Raw genomic sequence first — 22201 nt, forward strand, 5'->3', positions numbered from 1 at the left:
TATCACATAAAAAACGCTGGATGGAAAGTCGAGATAGGATTGAAATCTTAAAATGTGCATGAAAGACTTGTGCGCTCAATTCTTCTGATAAACAGACGTGCGCATGAACTATGATGGAGACACATTTATCGAATGTATAGTTTTTGTTTCATGTTCCCTGGTTTGCCATGTGCTCCACTTTGTCATGTGATTCCATTGTCCTCATGTGATCACGTCATGTCCTTATCCTCTTGTGTTGTTTTCATTGGTTCATTGTCTTGATTGTTCACAGGTGTGTCTTGTTTAGTCACCAGTCCTTGTGTATTTTAGCCCTCATGTTTGCCTTGTTAAGGCTGATTTATACTTATGCGTTGGACCTACGCGTTGGTTCTCATTTATACTTCTGCGTCGTTGTCCGCGTCGACGCACAATTATGTAGCCTATGGCGCAGCTACGGCGTGAGTTCGACATATAAGTATACATTGAGCTTTACTTTGTCTAGTGTTGTCCCTGTAATCATTGTCAGTCAAGTCAAGTCAGTTGTTTATTTTGTATCTGTTCACATTGGAATTTAATAAATACTGCAGTTGTTCTATCAAACTCACCTACAGTGGACTACTTACAACATTCCTCAAAGGGGAGGAAGGGGAAGGGGAAGGGGAGGGGGAAGGGTAAGTGGAAGGGGGAGGGGGAAGGGTAAGGGGGAGGGGGAAGGGTAAGGGGGAAGGGGGAAGGGGGAAGGGGAAGGGTAAGGGGGAAGGGGGAAGGGGAAGGGGAAGGGGTAAGACACAGAATTGGGATTGGGCATAATTCCCTCCAGAAGCGTCTCTCACACGAGTGTGTTCCCAAACACCAGCATCCGAACGCAAGAGAACACGACAGCGTTTACTGTGTTTCGTCTGACGCTCTGAGACACACTCGTTTATGATGGAGGGGAAAACAGCCATATCACAGAAACTTACAGTTTTATTACTTGGTCTTTCCTGTAGCTCAAACAGTAGAGCGTTGGTGCTTGCAACGCCAAGGTCATGGGTTTGATTCCCAGGGAAAGCAAAAAGGAGGACAGCTATCAGTTTTCCTGACCAATGGCAGATTGGGGGCATGTCCATTATTTCAGCTCTGGTGACACTAGTGGAAATGACACACTTCAGCTTTACGGTAAGAATAAACTGAATAATGAATTAACATTAGGGCAGAAAATGTATTTATTAAAATATTTTATTGAGTATTTATGAAGCAACACATTGATTTAAATCTTTTGAAACCTCGTGAGAAGTTTTGGTATTACAACACATAGAGTAATACAAGTACATACAAAAACTGATTGGCACATCACTGGCAAGCAGACAGAGGTGTGTGTTCATGCCGCAGACAGAGGTGTGTGTTCATGCCGTTCCTGATTCACACACGCTCCGCTCCTGGCCGCGCTGCTGCACGTGTGGGAGGCGGGAAGGTTTTCCCAGCGGCTTTGCTGGGACAGTTACAGCACAGCATGCTTCCACCGATGACGGTCAGTGCCGACGCTCCCCAGCCCACGTACAGAGCCTTGCCGAACTCATACCTGTCGGCACACCAGCAACAACATCAGCGCCTGACCACTGTACCACATGACCACTTAGAGCCGCACACGTCACATGACTTCAAGACACAATTAATTAATCAAAAACAAAATGCACTATAATAGATGGATTTACCAGTGTATTATTGAGGTGTTAAAAATGAAGATATTAGACGTAAAGCCACACACATTTAAAAGGCTAATTATTGAACCAAACAATAATACGGTAAAGAAAAACTAATACATTTGGCTGTAATAAATTAAAAGCATCCAAAGTATCATTTTGAAGAGTGAACGCTGCCCGTCTCGTGGACTCCTGACGCTTACCTCGCATTTGTTGGAGTGAACGGATCGAAGAACTTCCGTCTTATGTTTTCTCCATACCAGCTTGTGGCGATAAGAGCACAAACCCTTGTAGAAATAAGAAGAGGTTTGACATGAACATGCTGCTGAGTTCCTGTTTCAAAGGGGTCCTATTATGCCCTTTTGTGAAGTCTTGATTTTGTTTTTCAAGTGCACTAGAATGTGTTTTCATGCTTGATTGTTCAATAAACACATTATTTTTCACATATTTTACATTATTATATCTCCTCTCTGCCCAGACTGGTTGAACGCATTATTTTCGATGAAGCCCCTCCCTCTGACTGGAAGCGTTTGGCTCGTGTTCGGGAAATGTCCCACCCCTTCATAATCGCAAGCTCTACTCAGATGTAAAAATCAACGATGGCGTCAATTTGAAACCATTTCGAGCCTGATTCAGACCCTGACAATGTTAACGAACAAGAGGATCGGAACAGATTTCAAGCACGGACTTTGCAAGCACTGATTTCACAGGACGTTTCTTATCATTTTCTTATACATTATAGATACGATGTTATCCACCATTTAATCATATTTGTCGGAAAACTATGGTAGTAGAAACTGTAATCGATCATAAAATCATGGATAACTTTCCTAAGGAGCGGTGAACTATCTTAAAAAAGCAACAGAAAACAAGCTGTTCTCCATAAAATGTGCAGCGCACAGATAAACGTTGAGGCTATAACATTCAGAAACAGTGCTTAAAGTAAAATGTAATCACTCTAAGTTCGTCAGCTTTAGGAAGGTCAAACAAATGAGTTTTGGAAACGTGGAAAAACAGCGTCTCTTCAACATAGCGACAGCACGGTCTCCTCAGCTCAACCAGGCCTCGTCTCCCTTACTGCGTATTCCATGGGCAGGGATTATTTAAATGAGGAACATTATGACACGGAAGAATCGTGTTGTAATCCAAACGCGCCACTCGTTGTAGTTCTTGGAAAGTGGATTCTGTTCAATAAAATATCTCCCTTTGGAGTGGACTTTGAGCTTCGTAACCCTGTAGATCTTTTTTATGCTCAAACAGCAACATTACACACTAACTACAGTGGAAAAAATGCAAAACCAAAATAGGACCCCTTTCATAATTCCATAAGTTTGTTGACCTCGTTAAGCTGAGCAATGGCACACATGAGTCGTTTCTATAATGAATATAATAGCAACATATCTGCGATGACGAAGAGGACGCCTCCAGCCAAGGCCACCTTGTTCTTCTGCTCTTTGTTGTCAGACAGGCAGGTGGTACACTTCATCCCGACGGCGGCGATCAACAGAGCGATGCCACACAGGAAGGTGGCGAGGATCATGAGGGCGCGGGTGCCCTGGACTTCCCCTGAGAGAGGACCGAGAGACATCACATCATGACATCGCATACCATCCCATTACATCAGCATATCACATCGGCACATCCATCACATCATCACATCACACCATCCCATCCCATAGCACCGCATCCCATAGCATTGCATCCCATCCTATCCCTTCCCATCCCATAGAATCGCATCCCATCCCATCCCATCCCATCCCATCGCATCCCATCACATCACATCACATCCAATCCCGTCGCATCCCATCACATCCCATCCCATCACATCCCATCCCATCACATCCCATCCCATCCCATCGCATCACATCACATCACATCCCGTCGCATCCCATCGCATCACATCGGCTGCTTCATCAACAGTCCAGGCTTGTTCACTTAAACCTGACAAGAAACACTATTCCATTAAAAAAATAAGATCTTGATTTCACAGTGACTTGTATGTGACTTGTACAGTGACTTTTCTTATCAAATGTAAGAAAATGAGTCACTTATCATGTGACTGTTTTCAGTTTATTCAATTGGTTATGCTGAAATAAAACATAAAAGAAATAGAAGTGTAAAAGAGAATCATTCTTGCCAACTCTGCATTTGATACATTTACTGAAAATACCTGGTGCCCAGCTAATAAAAATATGTTTTAAGACTGTTATTTCTGAATGTTCTCTGAGTGTTCAGAATGTCTTGGTTTTGCGAATGATAAGGGAACATTCCATTTTATCATTCTTCAAAGATTATGGGAACGTTACTTTTAAATATATAAAATAGCTGCACTGATCAAAAATTGTAGCTTAAATGATATCATTCACTGGTTAAATTCACAAAAGTAAAGAATATTGTTTTAAATTGTATTGTAATACTGCTGAATCAACCTAAATACATTAATTTATTCCAGCAAAATACATTTTTTATGGGTTAAATCAATTTTTTTTTAAATTCTGTGAACTTTGGCTAAAGTTATGAACAAAAGTTATTCAAGTGATGTTAATGTTAATAGAACGTTCGTTCAGTCTTATCTGGTCTTTAATAATGTTCTCAAAACTAGCATTTAAAACATTAATTCATCGTTTATGTGTTTTTTTCTGAAACGTTTTAGATTTACGTTCCTTTTTTAAATATAGCAACTTGTTTCAGAACGTTCAGAGAACATTAAATTACTCATAATGACTGAAGAATGATAAAATGGAATGTTCTCTGAACGTTCTGAAACAAGTAACATTTAAAAAGTGTTGACGAAAATCCAACTAAAATTTTGGAAAAACGTTCCATGAATATAATAGCGTAATGTTTTTTGTGCTAACGTTTAGAGAACATTATTAAAGACCAGATATCTTTGAACGAACGTTCTATAAATGTAACAGGAAGAACGTTTGTTAATAACTTTAGAGAACCTTGTTAAAATAAATTATTTTTCTCAAACATCCCGAGGTTTTCCAGTGATCTACTACGTCTTCTGAAGAATTCGCGGCATTGGCCAGACTTGTCTAAACCTGCGCAGGAATAAGCGCTCACACACACACACACACACACTGATGAACGGAGCGGAATGAACGGGCGCGCGCACCTGGTATCTGCAGTAGGGAGTCGTAGACTTTACACTGGAGCTGGCCCGTGCTCTGGGACACGCAGGACTGCCAGAGCCCCTCGTACATGGCCTGGGCTGTGATGATGTTGTCTCCGGCGTAGGAGGAGATCTTCCACTCGGCCATGGCTGTGGAAGCGATGAGACCCAGGAGACCCAGAAAGGCCAGGATATACCCGAGGAGCTGCAGACCCGCGTTGGCCATCAGTGCGCTGAGTTAAAGCCCGCTGGAGTGAGTGAGAAGAGCTGAGAGCTGCTGACACATGAATGAAACTCCTCCAGCATCATCATCATCCTCCTCCTCTGGAGCTCTGAAGCCACACCTGAAGATCCGCTGCGCCTCCTACCTCTCGCGCCCGCTCACAGACACTCATATACTCACTTTATCCGTTAGCTTCACTAATAAAACAACAACAACAACTAAACGTATATTAAAACATAATTAAATTAAATGACAAAATAAATAAATAAATAAAATAAAATAGTAGGCTAGGGGTGAGCGGGGCGCAAACTAACTAAGTTGGGGTTGTAACACTTTTTTTTTATTTTTATACTTCCACACATGCCAGCATTATGAGTGTGTTTACTCGTTTCCATATCAACACTAGAAAACATGGCGCCAAAATTCAGAGAGCTTTGGAAGATATCACTGAACATTTATTTAACAGTAGCAAAAGCTGGCTAAATGTCTTGTGTCAATTTTCATCTGTTTTTTTTTTTTTTATTTTTTTTTTATTAGACAAATCTTATCTGTTATTTAACAGTTGATATAATTGTTTAATGCTGATCTAACCAGCAGGAACACCGGGTTTAAACCCCAGTTGCTCAGGCGGGGAATGTTGTCACACTGTGTTACAATGAGCCCCTATTAGAACTATGCTATTAGATTATATTAATTCTATTGAGAAACCATGAGAAAAAGGTGCATAAGGACTCATAGTCAATGTTCAGAAATTATGAATTATTATTATGTTTTGAACTATGCTGTATAGCTGTGTTTTGCGATGTGTTTATTGTCAAACTCAGAAATGTGTTTATTTTGAATGATTAAAAGATGAAAAATTTAATAATAGTGTTTTATTGAGAAAATAGTTTAGTTTGTCTTGTATATTGTTTTGATTAGATCAGATAGCATTTTAATCTGTCATATGGTCATGTTACAGTGAGCACCACCTATGGGGCATGTTGTCACATTTCACTTCCATTCTTTCAGGGTATATCAAGAAAAAAGTAAACACTGTATTAATGAAACATTATTAACATTGTGTTATCCAACATATCTAATCGTGAAGTTTATTTAGATGATGTTGTGTGTTATGCTAGCACTTGGGAAGAACATCTTAAAATCTTAGAGGAAGTCTTCAAACGTCTTAAGGCGGGCGTACACGGTGCGATTTTTGCTGTTTTTACGAGCTCGCAGATGATTTTTTTTCACTCGGGAGAAATCGAGTGGAATCGGTGATGCTCGCATGGTCGCGGCTCGCAGCGTGTGAGAGGAATTACGAGCCGAGCCGAGCACGTTATAAGCACCTCCCCGACCTCCCGATCATCTTTAAACATGTTTAAAAAATTCGGGGAGTCGGCCCGATTTTCACCAGCTGTCCCCTATTTCCAAATTATACACAACCACGTGGGGCTATACCTCAGTGGCAGCAACCATACAGCGTGCGCATACACTGTCTCTCTCACACTCTCATACACACACAAACACACACACACACACACACACACACACACACACACACACACACACACACACACACACACACACACACACACACACACACACACACACACACACACTTCTCTCAATTCAATTCTGTTCAATTCAATAAAGCTTTATTGGCATGACAAAAATACAATTGTATTGCCAAAGCATCAACACAGCATAGAAAATTATTTTGAACATTGTACTACAGAACATAATAATAATAATATTAAATAAAAATAATAAAATAAAAATAATAATTCTCTCTCTCTCTAGTTTTTATGTTGAATGGCTACTGTTCTCTGCTTTACAACAAATCATTTGCACACACATTTCTGTCATTTTTTCTATCTGAAGCTTTGCCTGCATGCAATATTGACGGTCTCTGTGTTTAGCGCGAAAGCTCACGTGATTGCTGATAAAATTCGTGCAGGACAGTCGTGCCGTGTACCAGCTGCATTGACGCGATTATCAGTTAAACTGACTCGCAACGTGTGCAATATCTCACGACCTCCCGAGTGTCCGATCCTGGTCCGAACTCGCACCGTGTACGCCCGCCTTTATGGATGCTAATCTTACCTTGAATCTAGCAAAATGTGAATTTGGTTGTGCTACAGTCACATATTTGGGTAAGGAGGTCAGTAGTGGTCAGATTTGCCCTTTGAACTCAAGCTGTCCTTGATTTTCACTGAGTGATTGTGCTCAGTGCTGTTTGGGTTTAACGTTAGGGAGAAGTGACAGCGCGCTGTGAAGAAAAAGATGAAGCACTAGACGAACACGGCTAGTTTTTAATAGTTTTAAAGGGGTCATATAATGGTACATGCACTTTTACAAGTTGATTGCACTGAAATGTCTGTTGGCAGTGCCTGTACACAACCATCCTATCATGATAAAAATCCATCCAGTGGTTTTGTTTTAATCTCCTTATATGTTTGACCATCTCTGAAATCAAGCCGTTCGATATTGTGACGTCATAAGATCGTACGCCCCTCCCGCTATTGTGATTGACAGCCGTGTTTCAACACAAGACCCGCCCTGAGCGAGCTGTGACAGCTGTCGTCTGTAGTCCGCCATTGTTGATATGCTGGAGTAGAATGGCGTCTAAGCGATTGTGGTGTTCTGTTCTTAGATGTAATAAGGAACACAGCAATCATTTGGATGTTCCTAAATCCGAGCCGTTGAAGAAGCAGTGGCTGAGTTTTGTTTTTGAAGCGATATGCCCAAAGGATTGACGCGGGGATTCCCTCACGGGGATTCCCCACGATCGTCTGTGCTTTCATGTTTGCGCGAATCATTTCACACCAGACAGCTTCACAAACGAGAAAAAACGGATCGGTACCAACGTGTTCCTGCTGAACCTCCAGAAGATGTGAGTGTAATGTTTTATTAACCTTTATATTAGTATTTATATTAATCTTTGCGAAATTTGCAAACCTTGCTGCAGGCTTCACGATGAATGCGTCTAAGGTTTACACTCAAGGTACATTACGGCATGTTTTCTATGTACGACGTTCTCAATATAATTCATAATCCCACGTTTATAACGAATAACACGTGGTTATTGTGTATACGGTCAGAGAATGTCTAATATACGGTGTACCCACAGAACAGAGGGGCGGGGTGAGCAAAGCTCATTATCATTTAAAGACACATGCACTCAAACGGCGTGCTGAAAACAGAGCTGTTTTTGACCAGGTAAAATTAGTGTGTTCTTACAATACTAATGAGAATTTTTAATTAAAGTATATTACAAACTTTTAATTTAGACCCTAAAGAATCATATTAGCTTGTACAAAAATGGCATTATATGACCCCTTTAACTCACATCTTCTTTTTATAATCCTTGGAAGCCAAAATCGAAAATAAAATTAGATGAACTACCCAGATAAGATGTATATTTGATGGGCAGACTCTCTCGAAGCACTCGGCAGATATCATCAACATCTTATAAATAGCTTCGTGAAATATTTTCTAACATTAGTGTTCAAAACTCAACAGTCCATTGGATGTGCATCAAACTAACATATTCCAACATATTTAGAAATTTTAACATGCTTATCTGCGAAAATATACTTAACAATTCAATTGTTCCTTTCCAGCGGTGTCCGCCATCTTGTTTAAAAAAATGTACCGGCTTGCTGAGTCCGCAAGGTATCCTGGGTAATTTCATCTTCCACTTAGTTTTAAGCCTGCATCGGACCGCACTATGTTTTGAGGGTTGATTTTAAGGGGAGAATAGCACTCCCCCTTGCTCTTTAGAGTATTGGGACACCCTACCCCTACACGAGAACGTGCAAAAACAAGGGTTAGGGCAGAAATCTAGGGTAAGGGGAGGTATTGGGACAGACAGGCCCTAAGAGTGTCGTGCCAGAGAGATAGTGTTTAGTGAAACTGTGAGTGTTTGTTAAATGTAACTACTTCTGGTTCTCTCCTATATCTGACGCTAACCCTTCATTGTCAAGAAAATTCATATTACACGTCATCTCTCTGGTAGTGTGACACTCTTCCTTTTCCTGTTGGCGGCTGACCCCTAGAGGTCATAACAGTATGCATTTCTAAAAAAGAAGAAAAAAAATATTTATTTATTTATTATTAATTTTTTTTATTATTTTATTTTATAATTGTTGACAGTTGATGTGTCTTATATTCAGTCAATGTACATGTACATTCATTTTTCTCCTCACACTTCTGGGGTGGAAACCTTTGTCTTCTGTTGGACAGTGCTGTAGACCAGCACAAACAATGCTCAAACACACACTGTGTGTGTGTGTAGAGTGAGATAATGAGTAGGCTTACGTTAGATCTTATTGAATCATATAAGCTCATTTTATATTTTACTGTCACACTTTTATGGGTAAAATAATTTATTTAATGAACAAATCAAACACAAACATGTGAGGCTTTTATTTGTACACACAACATTGAAACTATGGAGTGTGTTGTGGTCATAGACATCATATAGACGAATCCGACGAGCGTTCTGTGTAGGCTGCCATCTTGTGGCGACGCCATTACTGAGCTGTTACTAGTATGTAAACAAACCTCCGTGATAACGCAAACGCACCCTCGATGACAGCTACAGCCAGGCAGTATGACTTGTTGGGTTGATGATGTTAGACAGTGGCCTCCAGTCACAGATGAAGGTACAAACGAACGATCTTACAGATTATTTATGAAAATAGCTTGGCAATAACTATGCTAGCTAGGCAACTAACGAGGAAACTATTAAAAGATCTGTCCATTTGGCAACAATAAATAAATTAATGATATCAAATAAACGAATTCATGTTTTTCATTTGTGACCATTATTTATCTCATTTTCACATTTCAAAAGGAAAGGGTAAGGTACAGCTAACTGCTAGCGTTGTTGGTTCTCAGAGTGAGAGTCACAGTCAAGCAAATACAGTAATGCTACTACTGCCCCAACGCGCCCCTTCGGTTGTTTTAAATGTATTCAAGAGTATTTTCTCCTTCGCCTGGCATCCGATGATCAACAAAATGCCAACTACAGGTCACTGATAGAGGGTCAAAAAAATTATCTGAGCTCCGTATGGGTTGGTCAAATAATGCACACTCTACCAGATGATAAATACATAGTTCTTAAAGGACCTGTCCGATTTTCACAGACCATTAACAACACTTATACTGTTCAAATAACTCTGCAGAGAAAGAATAGTAAAGTTGTAGATGTAACGTTAGTGACAGTCGTAAATCGCGGGTTGTTTATTCCAGTGGACGCAACCAAACCAATAGGAGGCAATGGCGCAACGCTACCCAGCAACAGCTCAGTAATGGCGCCCGCTTACTTCCGGTAGTTTCGCCGGATTCGTCTATAGCTAGACGTATTGGCCGCTGGGCGCAAGAAATGCGGCCGCCATCTTAAACCGGTCATATTTGCGTTGCATAGCAGCAGTAGACGCCAGACCACTGTGCAGCATATTCCTGCTCAAATCGGCGTACCATCGCTCTGGGATTACTTTTCACAAGTTAGATTTAACATTACCGTACTATTGGTTGTATTTTGTGAATAAAATATGCAATGTGTCCTCTATCATAGCTACCTGTATGACCTTTGCAGCAAAAAAACCCGCGTGAAAATCGGTTCGGTATTCAGTGAGATATGATTAATTACATGTGCTGACACCTGCCAAACAGATTACACTGAGCGGAGCGGCTGACCGGTTTAAGATGGCGGCCCCACGGCTCGTCCGTGCCAATAGGCAGTAGCGGTCGATAGGGCGTCTACCTATAGGCTATGATGTCTATGGTTGTGGTTGCTTCATCTGCCAGAGCTTCTAACACAGGCTTCTGGCGGCTTTATTTTAAATAAGCACCAGGTGGCGCTGTTCTCCACACTCTTGAAGCTTTGAGTCTTTCCCGGAACAGTCAGGGGAAAGCCTCAGTGATTCACGAGGCTTCATTTCCCCATCCCTACCACCATACGTCCCCTTTTCCCGGACATGTCCTCTTTTTGGACCTTAAAAAATGATCGCCCAAAAGTAGTGTAGTGGTGTAAAAATGGCTTTGGAATGGCAGCATTCGACCGAAAATCTTACTAAAAATGGTGTATGACCGAAACTTGTCTATAGTCGCCGTTCATTCATTGTGTGCGTTCGTGCATTGCTTTAGGTCCCGCCTTCTCGCACGCCACCATTGGTCGGTCGGTCGTAACGCCGCGGGAACTTTGAAATGCGGAAGTGACGCGTGTCGCGTAGCAGCTGATAGCATAGCCGATAGTCCCAGCAAACACAGACAGCTCCAGCACTGAACCCCATTCACCAGTGTTTCCGAAGCACGCGCGCCGGTAAGTTGATGAAATTACTGTGTTTTTCACTTTTAAACACTTCAGCCGTCCTCCCGTGAATCTAGTCAGTATAGTTGTATTTTATTTGACCAGCTTTAGTTAGTGTTTATTGGAAGAGAATAGTTAACTGCAGCTAGCTTAGTGACCAACACTTCACTAATGTACGTTAACGTTACCAGTCAGAAATGTGTAAATTAAACCCTGAGGTCATAGTTAAATAATGTGTTGCACTTCATAGTTTTGTTTTGTCAGCCCTATTTACTTAGGCTACAGAATAGGTGGTCAGAATATTAGAAATATATCTGGATATATAAAGCAAATAAGCAGCAGCAGCAGCACCCCCACACATAATAAGACATTATAGAAAAGCTGAATTCATGGCTGAGAATACAGTATCATAATGCAATAATGAAATAGTAATGTTATGTAATATAATAATGTTATGTTATACATTCATATGTTATACATTCATATGTTATACATTCATATGTTATACATTCATATGTTATACATTCATATGTTATACATTCATATGTTATACATTCATATGTTAAACATATGTTATGTTTTTTTGTGTTCTCATTTAAAGGTACAATATGTAAGACAAAATCCCCAAAATCACTATATTTCCTGCAGTTGTGTACTTACAATATCCCAAAAGTCTCCAAATATTTTTTATATTCCATTGTTTCCAAAGAATCCTGAAAAAAATGTGTACACAACTGTTTTCAACATTGATTATAATAGCATTACCTTTAACGGGATTAATTTCAGTATACATTTACATTTACACTTGCTGTAGATCGTATGACTGTATCTGTGTGTGTTCTGATGAACGGTTTGAATGGAAGTAGGGGTACATTAGCCATACTGAAATTATTTTAACAGAAACGTTAATGCTAGGGATTGTATAGGAACATAGGCTAGTTATTTCACTCCATAGCACTTTGGGCTTTCCTCTACTTGGGCTTGAGTCTTGGATATCACCAAATATCGGGTCTGACACAATGTTAGCTTGTTTTTCTTATGATTTGTACTTGATTGATTTTCTTATTTTCAAACAAAACAAGAAATTATATAAACAATCATGTACTTGACATATAACCAAACCACTAAATCAAAAACTTGTACATAAAAAAAACAGTTAATCAATAAATTGTAACAATATAACAATATAAATAATAAGTGAATAAATTAAATAATATGAGGTAAAAAACAAAACAACAAAGGAGAAGAAGAAAAGGATCACCAGGGGTGTTGCCAGCACCATAAGTTCCCACGGTATGCTTTACCATGACTATTATTTTATTTTTATCTCACCACATGCCAATACCAAATGCAAAAATGTTCCCCATTTATCAGAATAAATATCAATCCTCCCGTGCAGACTGCAGACTATAGGAGAGTTTTTTAAGGGCTGCCACCGGCCCTAAATCCAAAAGCCACTCAAAAATAGAAGATTTCCTCAGTTTTTCTCAGTTATCATTTATAATTTCTTAATTTCATTTTAGAAAAACTACTGTCAAATACACCTTGAAACTCAAAGCTCTTCCCTTCAACCCATCAAAATAAAAACCCGCTTTCTAACTTGACAGTAATTACGATTGTACAATAAAATGTACTTTTCAAAATAATTATAATAATCATAATAGTAGGGTATTGCAATTTATTTAAACAATGTTTAAGAAATATTAATTTTACCCCATCATTTAATTGAGTAAATCTCTGTTGTGCAGCACTTTGCCAAAATATAAAAGGATAAGTTATTTTCAGTTGATTACATTTTAAAACTTTATTTAAAGTATGCATTAATTTCATTGCCACCATTTTGTATAGTATATTTGTGTTAAATCAGTACAGAAGCCAGAAAACAGTCAAACCAGAATTCCTGATTTTTTTTATAAATTATTAATGATAAATATAAGTAGTTTAACTAATCTGTAATTCAATTATTAAATTTAATTGATTGGATGTTTTTGATGAATAAAATAGAACAAAATATAATATGCTTTACAAATTAAAAATACAAAAATGGTTTGACCATTTAATACCGAAAACGTGATATTTTCGGAGACTATTATCGTACCATGAAAATCTCATACCGTTACACCCCTATAGTTAATACCACCCCTAAAGAACAATTACAGTTCTTTAAACTATAGGACAGGAAGAGCTAAATAAACTAATCTCTGCTTCTAAACCAACAACATGTTTATTAGATCCAATACCCACTAAACTACTGAAAGAAGTGTTACCTGTAGTGGAAGAGCCTCTTCTCACTATTATCAACTCGTCTTTATCTATAGGTCATGTTCAAGATCATTCAAGCTGGCCGTTGTTAAAGGGTTAGTTCACCCAAAAATGAAAATTCTGTCAGTAATTACTCACCCTCATGTTGTTCCAACCATGTAAGTCTTTCGTTCATCTTCGGAACACAAATTAAGATATTTTTGATGAAATCTGACAGAATTCTGACTCTTCCATAGGCTTCCATAGTGACCGAAACTCGCCGACCCAGAATAGTTATTAAAAACATTAAAATAGTCCAAGTGACTCCAGTGGCTCAATCTTAAGTATATCAAGCGACGAGAATACTTTTTGTGCGCAAAAACAAACAAAAATACCGACTTTATTCCACTATTCAATTCCTTCTCTCTGGGCCTCGTAGTGTTTATGCGTAGCGCGTCTGTGTTGCACGTCACCACGTAGGCTCACAATTGGCCGAAGCAGGTCATGTGTGTGATGCGTGGTGACGTGCAACACAGACGCGCAGCGCAAAAACACTACGAGGCCCAGAGAGAAGGAATTGAATAGTGGAATAAAGTCGGTATTTTTGTTTGTTTTTGCGCACAAAAAGTATTCTCGTCGCTTGATATACTTAAGATTGAGCCACTGGAGTCACTTGGACTATTTTAACGATGTTTTTAATAACTATTCTGGGTCGGCGAGTTTCGGTCACTCTGGAAGCCTATGGAAGAGTCAGAATTCTGTCAGATTTCATCAAAAATATCTTAATTTGTGTTCCGAAGATGAACGAAAGACTTAGGCCTACATGGTTGGAACAACATGAGGGTGAGTAATTACTGACAGAATTTTCATTTTTGGGTGAACTAACCCTTTAAGCCTCTCATCAAGAAATCACAGTTAGATCCAAATGAATTAGCAAATTACAGACCCATTTCAAATCTTCCATTTACGTCTAAAATACTAGAAAAGGTTGTGTCTGCTCAATTAGGATCTTTTTTTTATGCAAAATAATATGTATGAAAGGTTTCAGTCTGGATTTAGGCCACATCATAGCACAGAGACTGCACTCGTTAAAATTAAAAGACTTCTAGCTTCTGACCAAGGCTGTATCTCAATACTAGTTTTACTTGATCTTTGTGCTGCGTTCGACACTATAGATCATTCAACTCTTAGGCTATGTTTACACGGAAACGATCTGAAGAGTGGCGTTGCGTTATCACTTTCTATTCTGCGTTTAGACGAGCGTTATGGGGGGGAAATCTGCGTGCATATGGTGATGCAAAATTGTGTGAAATTCTATGTAGTATGCACTAGAGCCCGACCGATATATCGGCGGATATCAGGCATTTTCCAAACTATCGGTATCGGCATTTATAATGGCCGATAGATGAATATTTAAAAAAATAAAATAAAAGCCAGCTAGGGCTGGACCCAAATATTCGAATATTCGTTCGGTGGGTTGGTATTCGATTTTAAATTTTGACATTTGAATATTCGTTTTCTTTTTTTTCTTTTTTGCACACCTGGGATCCCCCCGCGAAACTGTTCTCATTCGTGCTTGAATAAGGCCGGCGACACACTGGCTGCGTGGCGTGAGCGTCTCAGCTGCATGGCATGTCCGTTTTTATTTCGGCTCCCATGTTAACAGGTTGGAGTTTGCACACTGCCTGTGTGAGACACGCGTCTAAAATGCGGCTCGAGCCACGCGGAAAGGCTAGAGCGCAGAACAGCGGAGTTTGTATGGACCGAAGTGCATGCCTGAGCTTGTGTTTTGGGTTAAGCTGCGTTGCTTTGTGGAAAATAGAATAATAGTAGAAACAAAATGTATTAGCCTTTTTACCCCTTATTATCAATCTAAATTAATCTCGTTTTTAATTTAACTTAATTTCGTTTTTCTTTATTTAAATTTCGTTTTTCTTTATTTAAATTGTTTTTTCTTTATTTAAATTTCTTTTTTCTTTATTTAAATTTTGTTTTTTCTTTATTTAAATTTCGTTTCTCTTTATTTAAATCTACCCTTTACTGTGTCAGTAATTTGTTAGTCAGAAAAATATTAGACTACCTTAAAAGTATTGCTTAATTTAACAGACGTGTGCGTTGTCCGTTCTCGGAGCATAATGGATAAGCTGGCATTGCTTTATTTCATTTTCAAATACATTTAAGAGAAAAGACTTGTCAAGAAGCTTATTTTATTAATAATTTAATTTATATAACTTTTGGTTCATCTTTGTTTTTATTATTCGGGCAACAAGTTTGTTTTTGGACATTTGTTTTATTTTTAAATTGCTGTTGGTCATTTGATTGACTGTTTAAAACACAATAGATATCATCAATGCACTTTTTGGATAAAACTGCGGTGTATTTTGGCCATGATCAATGCATTGTCACTTTAATTCAGTGTAAGCGGCGCAGCAAAAATAGACTCGGCGCCGAAACCCCCGCTGCACTGCTGTTCACGCGACACTCCTGCTGGACGATCACGCTCTGCTCCTGCTCCCAGTGTGAATGCATTATGCACTCAGTTCATTGATTAACATGGATGCCGGAAAAAATACGCGCTGCTCACGCGCCAGCCCTGCCCGCGAGAGGTGCACCGCTTCCCGCTCGCGCTGTTCTGTAGTTTACTAAAAGTTTATTAATTCTGAACGTGTGGCGTCTCGCGTGTCCATCTATAGGCTATTGCACCAAATGCGACACTACACTCCCTTGTGAAGTCGATTGGATGAACGGTTCTCGAAAGAATCAAAATGCAAACGGACATTTGACAGACTTGCATTGCATTTCAAGGTACACATTTACAATCTTATCAGTTCTTGCTTTGAACCCATGACCACACACACGGAATGACCTTTGTCTTGTTTAATAATAATACAAATGATGATGATAATAATCATCATCATTGATTTTTTTTTATTATTACTGTCAACATTAATAATAATAGTTTTTTTTTTGTTCAAAGATTGTTTTCATATCTTAAGTTTGTATTTTTATATATTATATTTATCAGAACTGTTCATGTTTTGTTAGGCGTTTCTGGATTTTTTTTTTAAATATATATATCGGCCGAATATCGGATTTTTAAATCACCAAATATTTGTATCGGTATCGGCCTTAAAAATCCTTTATCGGTCGGGCTCTAGTATGCACTCCAGGCGGCTAGGTGGCAATGTGAAGCACTGCCACACAACAACACCAAGTTCGCGCGGCTGCGTACAACCTTCCTTCTACTTCTCTCCCTAGCTGACTTTTGCGTTTTTACCCATTAGACGGGAACGCGACGGTGGAGCGTTTTTAAGATTTCCACTCTGGAGGGTGGTTTCACTTTTTTGCGTTTTGAAGCCCCAAAAACGCAGTCGCCGTCTAAACAAAAGGCACATCTGATAAAATATTTTTACGTTTTCACCCCCGAGCGTTCTCATGTAAACAGGGCCTTAGAAAAATTTGTTAAAATTATTAAAACTAAATTAGCCCATACAAGACCATATTAGCCCAGTTCTGTCAACACTGCATTGGCTCCCTAATAAACATCGTATACATTTTAAAATATTGCTGATTACTTACAAAGCACTAAATGGTTTAGCTCCGCAGTACTTGAGCGAGCTCTTAACGCATTATAGTCCTTCACGTCTATTGCGCTCTCAAAATTCCAGCCAGTTGATAATACTGTTACGAATTAAGTGAAATCTCTACTCAAAGAGCATTAAAACCATTCATAACAATTAACAGGGATCTAATCAACAGACTCCCTGGAGTCCCCGCTCTCACTCCCAAGTCTTCAAAACACCAAAAACACTCTTTAAAGTGAAAAAGTGAATTTATTAAACAAAAGTAAATAAGGAGCAACATAAGCTTCAGGAGGGGGAAAAAGCCAAAACAAATAGCAAAACAAAGCTAACTTATTTTAGAGATACTAACCTAGAATTAAGATAAACAAAAAAAAGTACAAAAGCTCCCCTTCCTAATTATCATAACCAAGAGAAAACAAATAATAAATCAAAAAGGCACCCACCTCCCTACCATGCTCCAAGTAGATAAGGATTAGAGCTTAACAAATCACAACTTAGCAAAAGGTAGTGGTTTACATCAAATCAAGTCAAGTCAACTTTATTTATATAGCGCTTTTCACAATACAGATTGTATCAAAGCAGCTTCACAGTATTAAATAAAATAGTACATCAGTGTTTGTTTCTGGTGTAAAACATCCACGTTTGGTAATGCAGATCAATAGCACTGTTGAATCGATTAATCAAATTAAGTATCCCCAACTGAGCAAGCCAAAGGCAACAGTGGCAAGGAACCGAAAAACTCCATCAGGTGACCTAATGGAGAAAAAAAAAACCTTGGGAGAACCCGGGCTCAGTCGGGGGCCAGTTCTCCTCTGGCGTTTATGAAGTAGAGACCGGATTTAACTGTAAGATTAAAATTTTATATGAATGCCTGGCTGAAGAGATGCGTCTTTAATCTAGTTTTAAACTGGGAGAGCGAATCTGAGCAACGAACAGTATCAGGAAGGCTATTCCAGAGTTTTGGAGCTAAATGTGAAAATGATCTCCCTCCTTTGGTGGATCTGGATATCCTAGGTATGACCAAAAGCCTCGAATTTAGTGATCTTAAAGAGCGCGATGGATTATAGGGCGATAGAAGATCCGTTAAATAAACTGGAGCTAAGCCGTTTAGGGCTTTATAAGTCAGTAGCAATACCTTGTAATTAATACGGAACTTTATAGGTAACCAATGTAGGGATGATAAAATTGGTGTTATATGATCATATTTTCTTGATCTAGTTAGAACTCTAGCGGCGGCATTTTGGACTAACTGTAGCTTGTTTATTGACGATGCAGGACAACCAGCTAATAACGCATTACAGTAATCTAGTCTCGAGGTCATGAATGCATGAACTAACTTTTCTGCATCAGAAACTGATAGCATGTTACGTAACTTAGCAATATTTCTAAGGTGAAAAAAGGCTGTTCAAATGTCTCATATCAATCATTTAACAATCACTATGGGCACCATATTATATAAGCAACACATCTGTCTGTCAGTCAAGGAAGCCGTAGATCACAGCACCAATCACTCCAGTCACCAATCAGGTCACTCGTTAGCAGCTCCACCTGTGAGTCATTACAGTGAGAGTAACGAGAGAGAGAGAACACGACCAGGGAAAACTAGACCACCAATACACATCTTCCCCATGAACACCACACAGTAAATACACTCCCACGTAACACCGCCCCACCAAAAAGATGCTAACAGGAAGTTTGTATCTACTACACTGCACAACTGCAATTATTTTACACTTCAGCACCATAAACTCGGGACAGCGCATCCGTGACAGTATTCTGCGAGCCTTTTTTATGTCGGATATATCTAAATTAAACTTTTTAATTATTAATGCCCAATGCATTAAGCGTTGATTCGAATTAGACATCCGAGCCAAAAAGACAAGTGGGTTGTGGTCGGTATACACCACAATTGGAAATGAACTTCCACCTAAATACACCTCGAAATGTTGCAACGCTAATAGAGCAAGAGCCTCTTTTTCGATGGTACTATATCTGCATTGACATAACGTGAACTTTTTCGAGAAGTAACAAACTGGGTGATCAACCTCAAACTCACTCTCTTGAAGTAAAACCGCACCAGCTCCAGTAGCAGGGGCATCCACTTCCAACTTGAAAGAGCACGTCTGGGGCTGCCAAAACAGGAGCGTTGCACAGCAAATCCTTAGCTGTATGAAAAGCCTGCTCACAAGCAGGAGACCACACGAAAACTCGAGCTGTGCTGAGAAGATCAGCTAATGGTGATACAACACTGGCAAAATTACGACAGAACCCTCTGTAGTATCCTGCCATCCCCAAAAATCGACGCAGTTCTCTTTTATTCTCTGGTACTGGAAACTTCATAACAGATGCAATCTTCGCATCAATCGGACATACCTGACCTTGACCCACTCTTTTCCCCAAGTAAAACACTGAACCTAGCCAAATGTGAGTTCGCCAAGGCAACAAAGTCAAAGATGCATCACAAAAGCATGAAAGCCCTTCACGTAAGGAACTTAGATGTTCTTCCCAACTAGAAGAATAGATCACAACATCGTCCAGATAAGCCTCACACTTCTGAACTCCACTTAGTACAATATGCATTAAAGGTTGAAGGCGCATTTCACATTCCAAACGGCATAACGGACTACTGCATGAAGTCATCAGGGGTTACAAACGCTGAAATCTCTGAGGCCCGAGGAGTAAGATAAACTTGCCAGTATCCTTAAGAAGATCTAATTTTGTAACAAACTTTGCGGGACCAACTCGATCTATGCAGTCTTCCATACGTGGAAGTGGGAAAGAGTCAGGTTTAGTTACTGCATTGATTTTGCGATAGTCAGTGCAGAACCGAACCGATGAATCAGCCTTGGGAACTAACAAACAAGGCGAACTCCATGCACTCTGACTGGGACTCGCAAAGTTATTCTTACGTAAATAGTCAACCTCAGCTTTCATTAACCCACGCTTGAATATCAAAATCGCTGTATGAGCTGCAACTGTCTTATGGTCTTTTTGGGAAGGCCAGTGAGGAGTCCATTACAATAATCCACCCTGCTGGTGATGAAAGCATGCACAAGTTTCTCTAAGTCTTGTCTGCAAACAAAGCATCTAATTCTTGCAATATTTTTCAGATGATAGTATGCTGATTTAGTTATTGCTTTGACATGGCTACTGAAACTAAGGTCTGACTTAGGGCTGGGCGATATGGACGAAAAGTCATATCCCGATATATTTAGGCTGAATATCTATATACGATATATATCCCGATATTTTTTCCACAAAGTGAGAGCAAATATTCAGTCAAAGTCAAAGCCAAATATGACATGTTAAAAGTAGTTTTATTGAAACCAGCTATTTCAGTAAACAGTTGCAAAATCAAATGAATAAATAATAAACAGGTTTCTTCACCTTAGGGCTGCACGATTATGACAAAAATCATAATTGCTGATATTGTTATTTGCGATTTATTAATTATGATTATCAAAGTTTACATTGAATATATAAACAAATTTTGTCATTTAAAAATATTAAAAAATAACAGTGGCATTTTGGGGTTAATATGGAAACGACAGTTGCCATGGTGAATACACAATTTTAACAACTGTTAATGAAACATTGAAACTGCTCCTGGTGAATAGAATGAAAATCATACCTGCATTACTTTTATTTTGTGTAATTTACAACGTAACGGCGTTGCATGCTCGTAGTTTATTTTGCACTTGATGAGTGAGGCGATACACAGCGCGCACGCGCTGCTGCATTTGCGCGTGCAATTGAGTGTGCGCTCCGAGCACAGGATAACAAGTCCGTTTTTCTGAGGTGAAAGACTTTATTTCAGGGTACACTTATGTCACTGCCTGGTAGTTCTTATTGTGCTGTGGTTTCTGAAGTAGTCATTATTCGCCTCTTGTAACATAACATGCTCTAAACACGCACGCAGAGTGGGAAAAGAGGAGCGGAGGCGTGGGGAGCAGAGCGCAAATTTGAACTATATCGATATATGCGATATGGTCTAATTTCATATCACAATTAAAAATATATCGATATATTTTTTATATCGATATATCGCCCAGCCCTAGTCTGACTCTAGTGTCACACCAAGATTCCTGACTTGATTTTTAGTCGTTTGACCCCTAGAGTGAAGGTATGCGTTCACCTTGAGAACTTCATCTTTGTTTCAAAACGCAATGACTTCAGTTTTGTCTTTGAAGAAAGTTTTGACACATCCAACTGTTGACTTCATCAATGCATTGGCACAGGGAGTCAATGGGGCTGTAATCGTTAGGCGATAGGGCTAGGTAGAGCTGTGTGTCGTCTGCATAGCTGTGGTAAGAGATTTGGTTCTTTCTCATTATTTGGCTCATTGGGAGCAATACAGGTTGAACAGGAGTGGCGCAAGAATTGAGCCTTGATGGACTCCGCATGTCATGGATGTCCACTCAGACTTATGGTCTCCTATACTCACATAATAACCTCTCCCATCTAAGTATGACCTGAACCATTTTAGGACTATCCCAGAAAGCCCCACCCAGTTTTCCAGCCTGTCCAGAAGTATGTAGTATGACAGTGTCAAATGCAGCACTGAGGTCGAGTAGTACCAGCACTGATAATTTGCCTGAATCAGTATTTAAGCGAATATCGTTTATTATCTTTATGAGTGCTGTCTCTGTGCTGTGGTGCGGTCAGAAACCAGATTGAAAATTGTCAAAGTATCCATTCGAGCATAAGAATTTGTTCAGCTGATTGAAGACAACTTTTTCAATGATCTTGCCTATGAAAGGAAGATTTGAGATCGGTCTATAGTTGTTTAATATAGTCTTATCCAGATTGCTCTTTTTCAGGAGGGGCTTGACAACTGCAGTTTTCAGGGAGTTTGGAAAACTCCCAGAGCGAAGTGAGGCATTTACCAGTTCTAGAAGATCTGCTTCTAAACTGTTTAACACACTTTTGAAAAAAAATGTGGCGAGTGTGTCAAGAGCGCGGGTTGATGTTTTAAAGTGTTGTACGGTTTCTTCCAAAATTTTGCCATCAATTTCTTTGAAATCAGACAAAGTTACTACTTTTTCAGGTGGTCTGATCTGTCTGACCCCAGACTAA

At 39.4% G+C, this 22201-nt stretch overlaps 2 protein-coding genes across 2 annotated transcripts in view; one reads left to right on the forward strand and one right to left on the reverse strand.

Moving 5' to 3' along the window:
- Positions 1–1179: 1179 nt before the first annotated feature.
- Positions 1180–5199, reverse strand: cldn1 (claudin 1). The gene is made up of 4 exons (XM_081374179.1): positions 4783–5199; positions 3063–3227; positions 1865–1949; positions 1180–1540 (listed from the first exon to the last, which is right to left on the reverse strand). Exons 1-4 carry the CDS (start codon positions 5003–5005, stop codon positions 1381–1383), a joined length of 633 nt encoding a protein of 210 aa, XP_081230305.1. The 5' UTR covers positions 5006–5199; the 3' UTR covers positions 1180–1380.
- A 6020-nt stretch (positions 5200–11219) lies between these two features.
- The window catches only part of LOC308695497 (uncharacterized protein), a 62326-nt gene continuing 51344 nt past the window's right edge, over positions 11220–22201 (forward strand). The window contains exon 1 of the mRNA XM_081373657.1: positions 11220–11312. The gene's annotated coding sequence lies outside the window, so the exon portion shown is untranslated. The remainder of the gene's footprint in view (positions 11313–22201) is intronic.

This window comes from Scardinius erythrophthalmus (assembly GCF_964197995.2).
Source record: "Scardinius erythrophthalmus genome assembly, chromosome: 9".
In the NCBI taxonomy this organism is placed as follows: domain Eukaryota; kingdom Metazoa; phylum Chordata; class Actinopteri; order Cypriniformes; family Leuciscidae; genus Scardinius; species Scardinius erythrophthalmus.

What these genes read in the sequence shown, in the direction of transcription:
- cldn1 (XM_081374179.1), bottom strand. Translation starts at nt 5,005, where the DNA reads ATGGCCAACGCGGGTCTGCAGCTCCTCGGGTATATCCTGGCCTTTCTG. An exon ending in CTCCCTACTGCAGATACCAG is followed by an intron (nt 3,228 to 4,782) that starts GTGCGCGCGCCC and finishes GTCCTCTCTCAG; the next exon opens with GGGAAGTCCAGGGCACCCGC. An exon ending in CGTCCTCTTCGTCATCGCAG is followed by an intron (nt 1,950 to 3,062) that starts ATATGTTGCTAT and finishes TTATTTCTACAA; the next exon opens with GGGTTTGTGCTCTTATCGCC.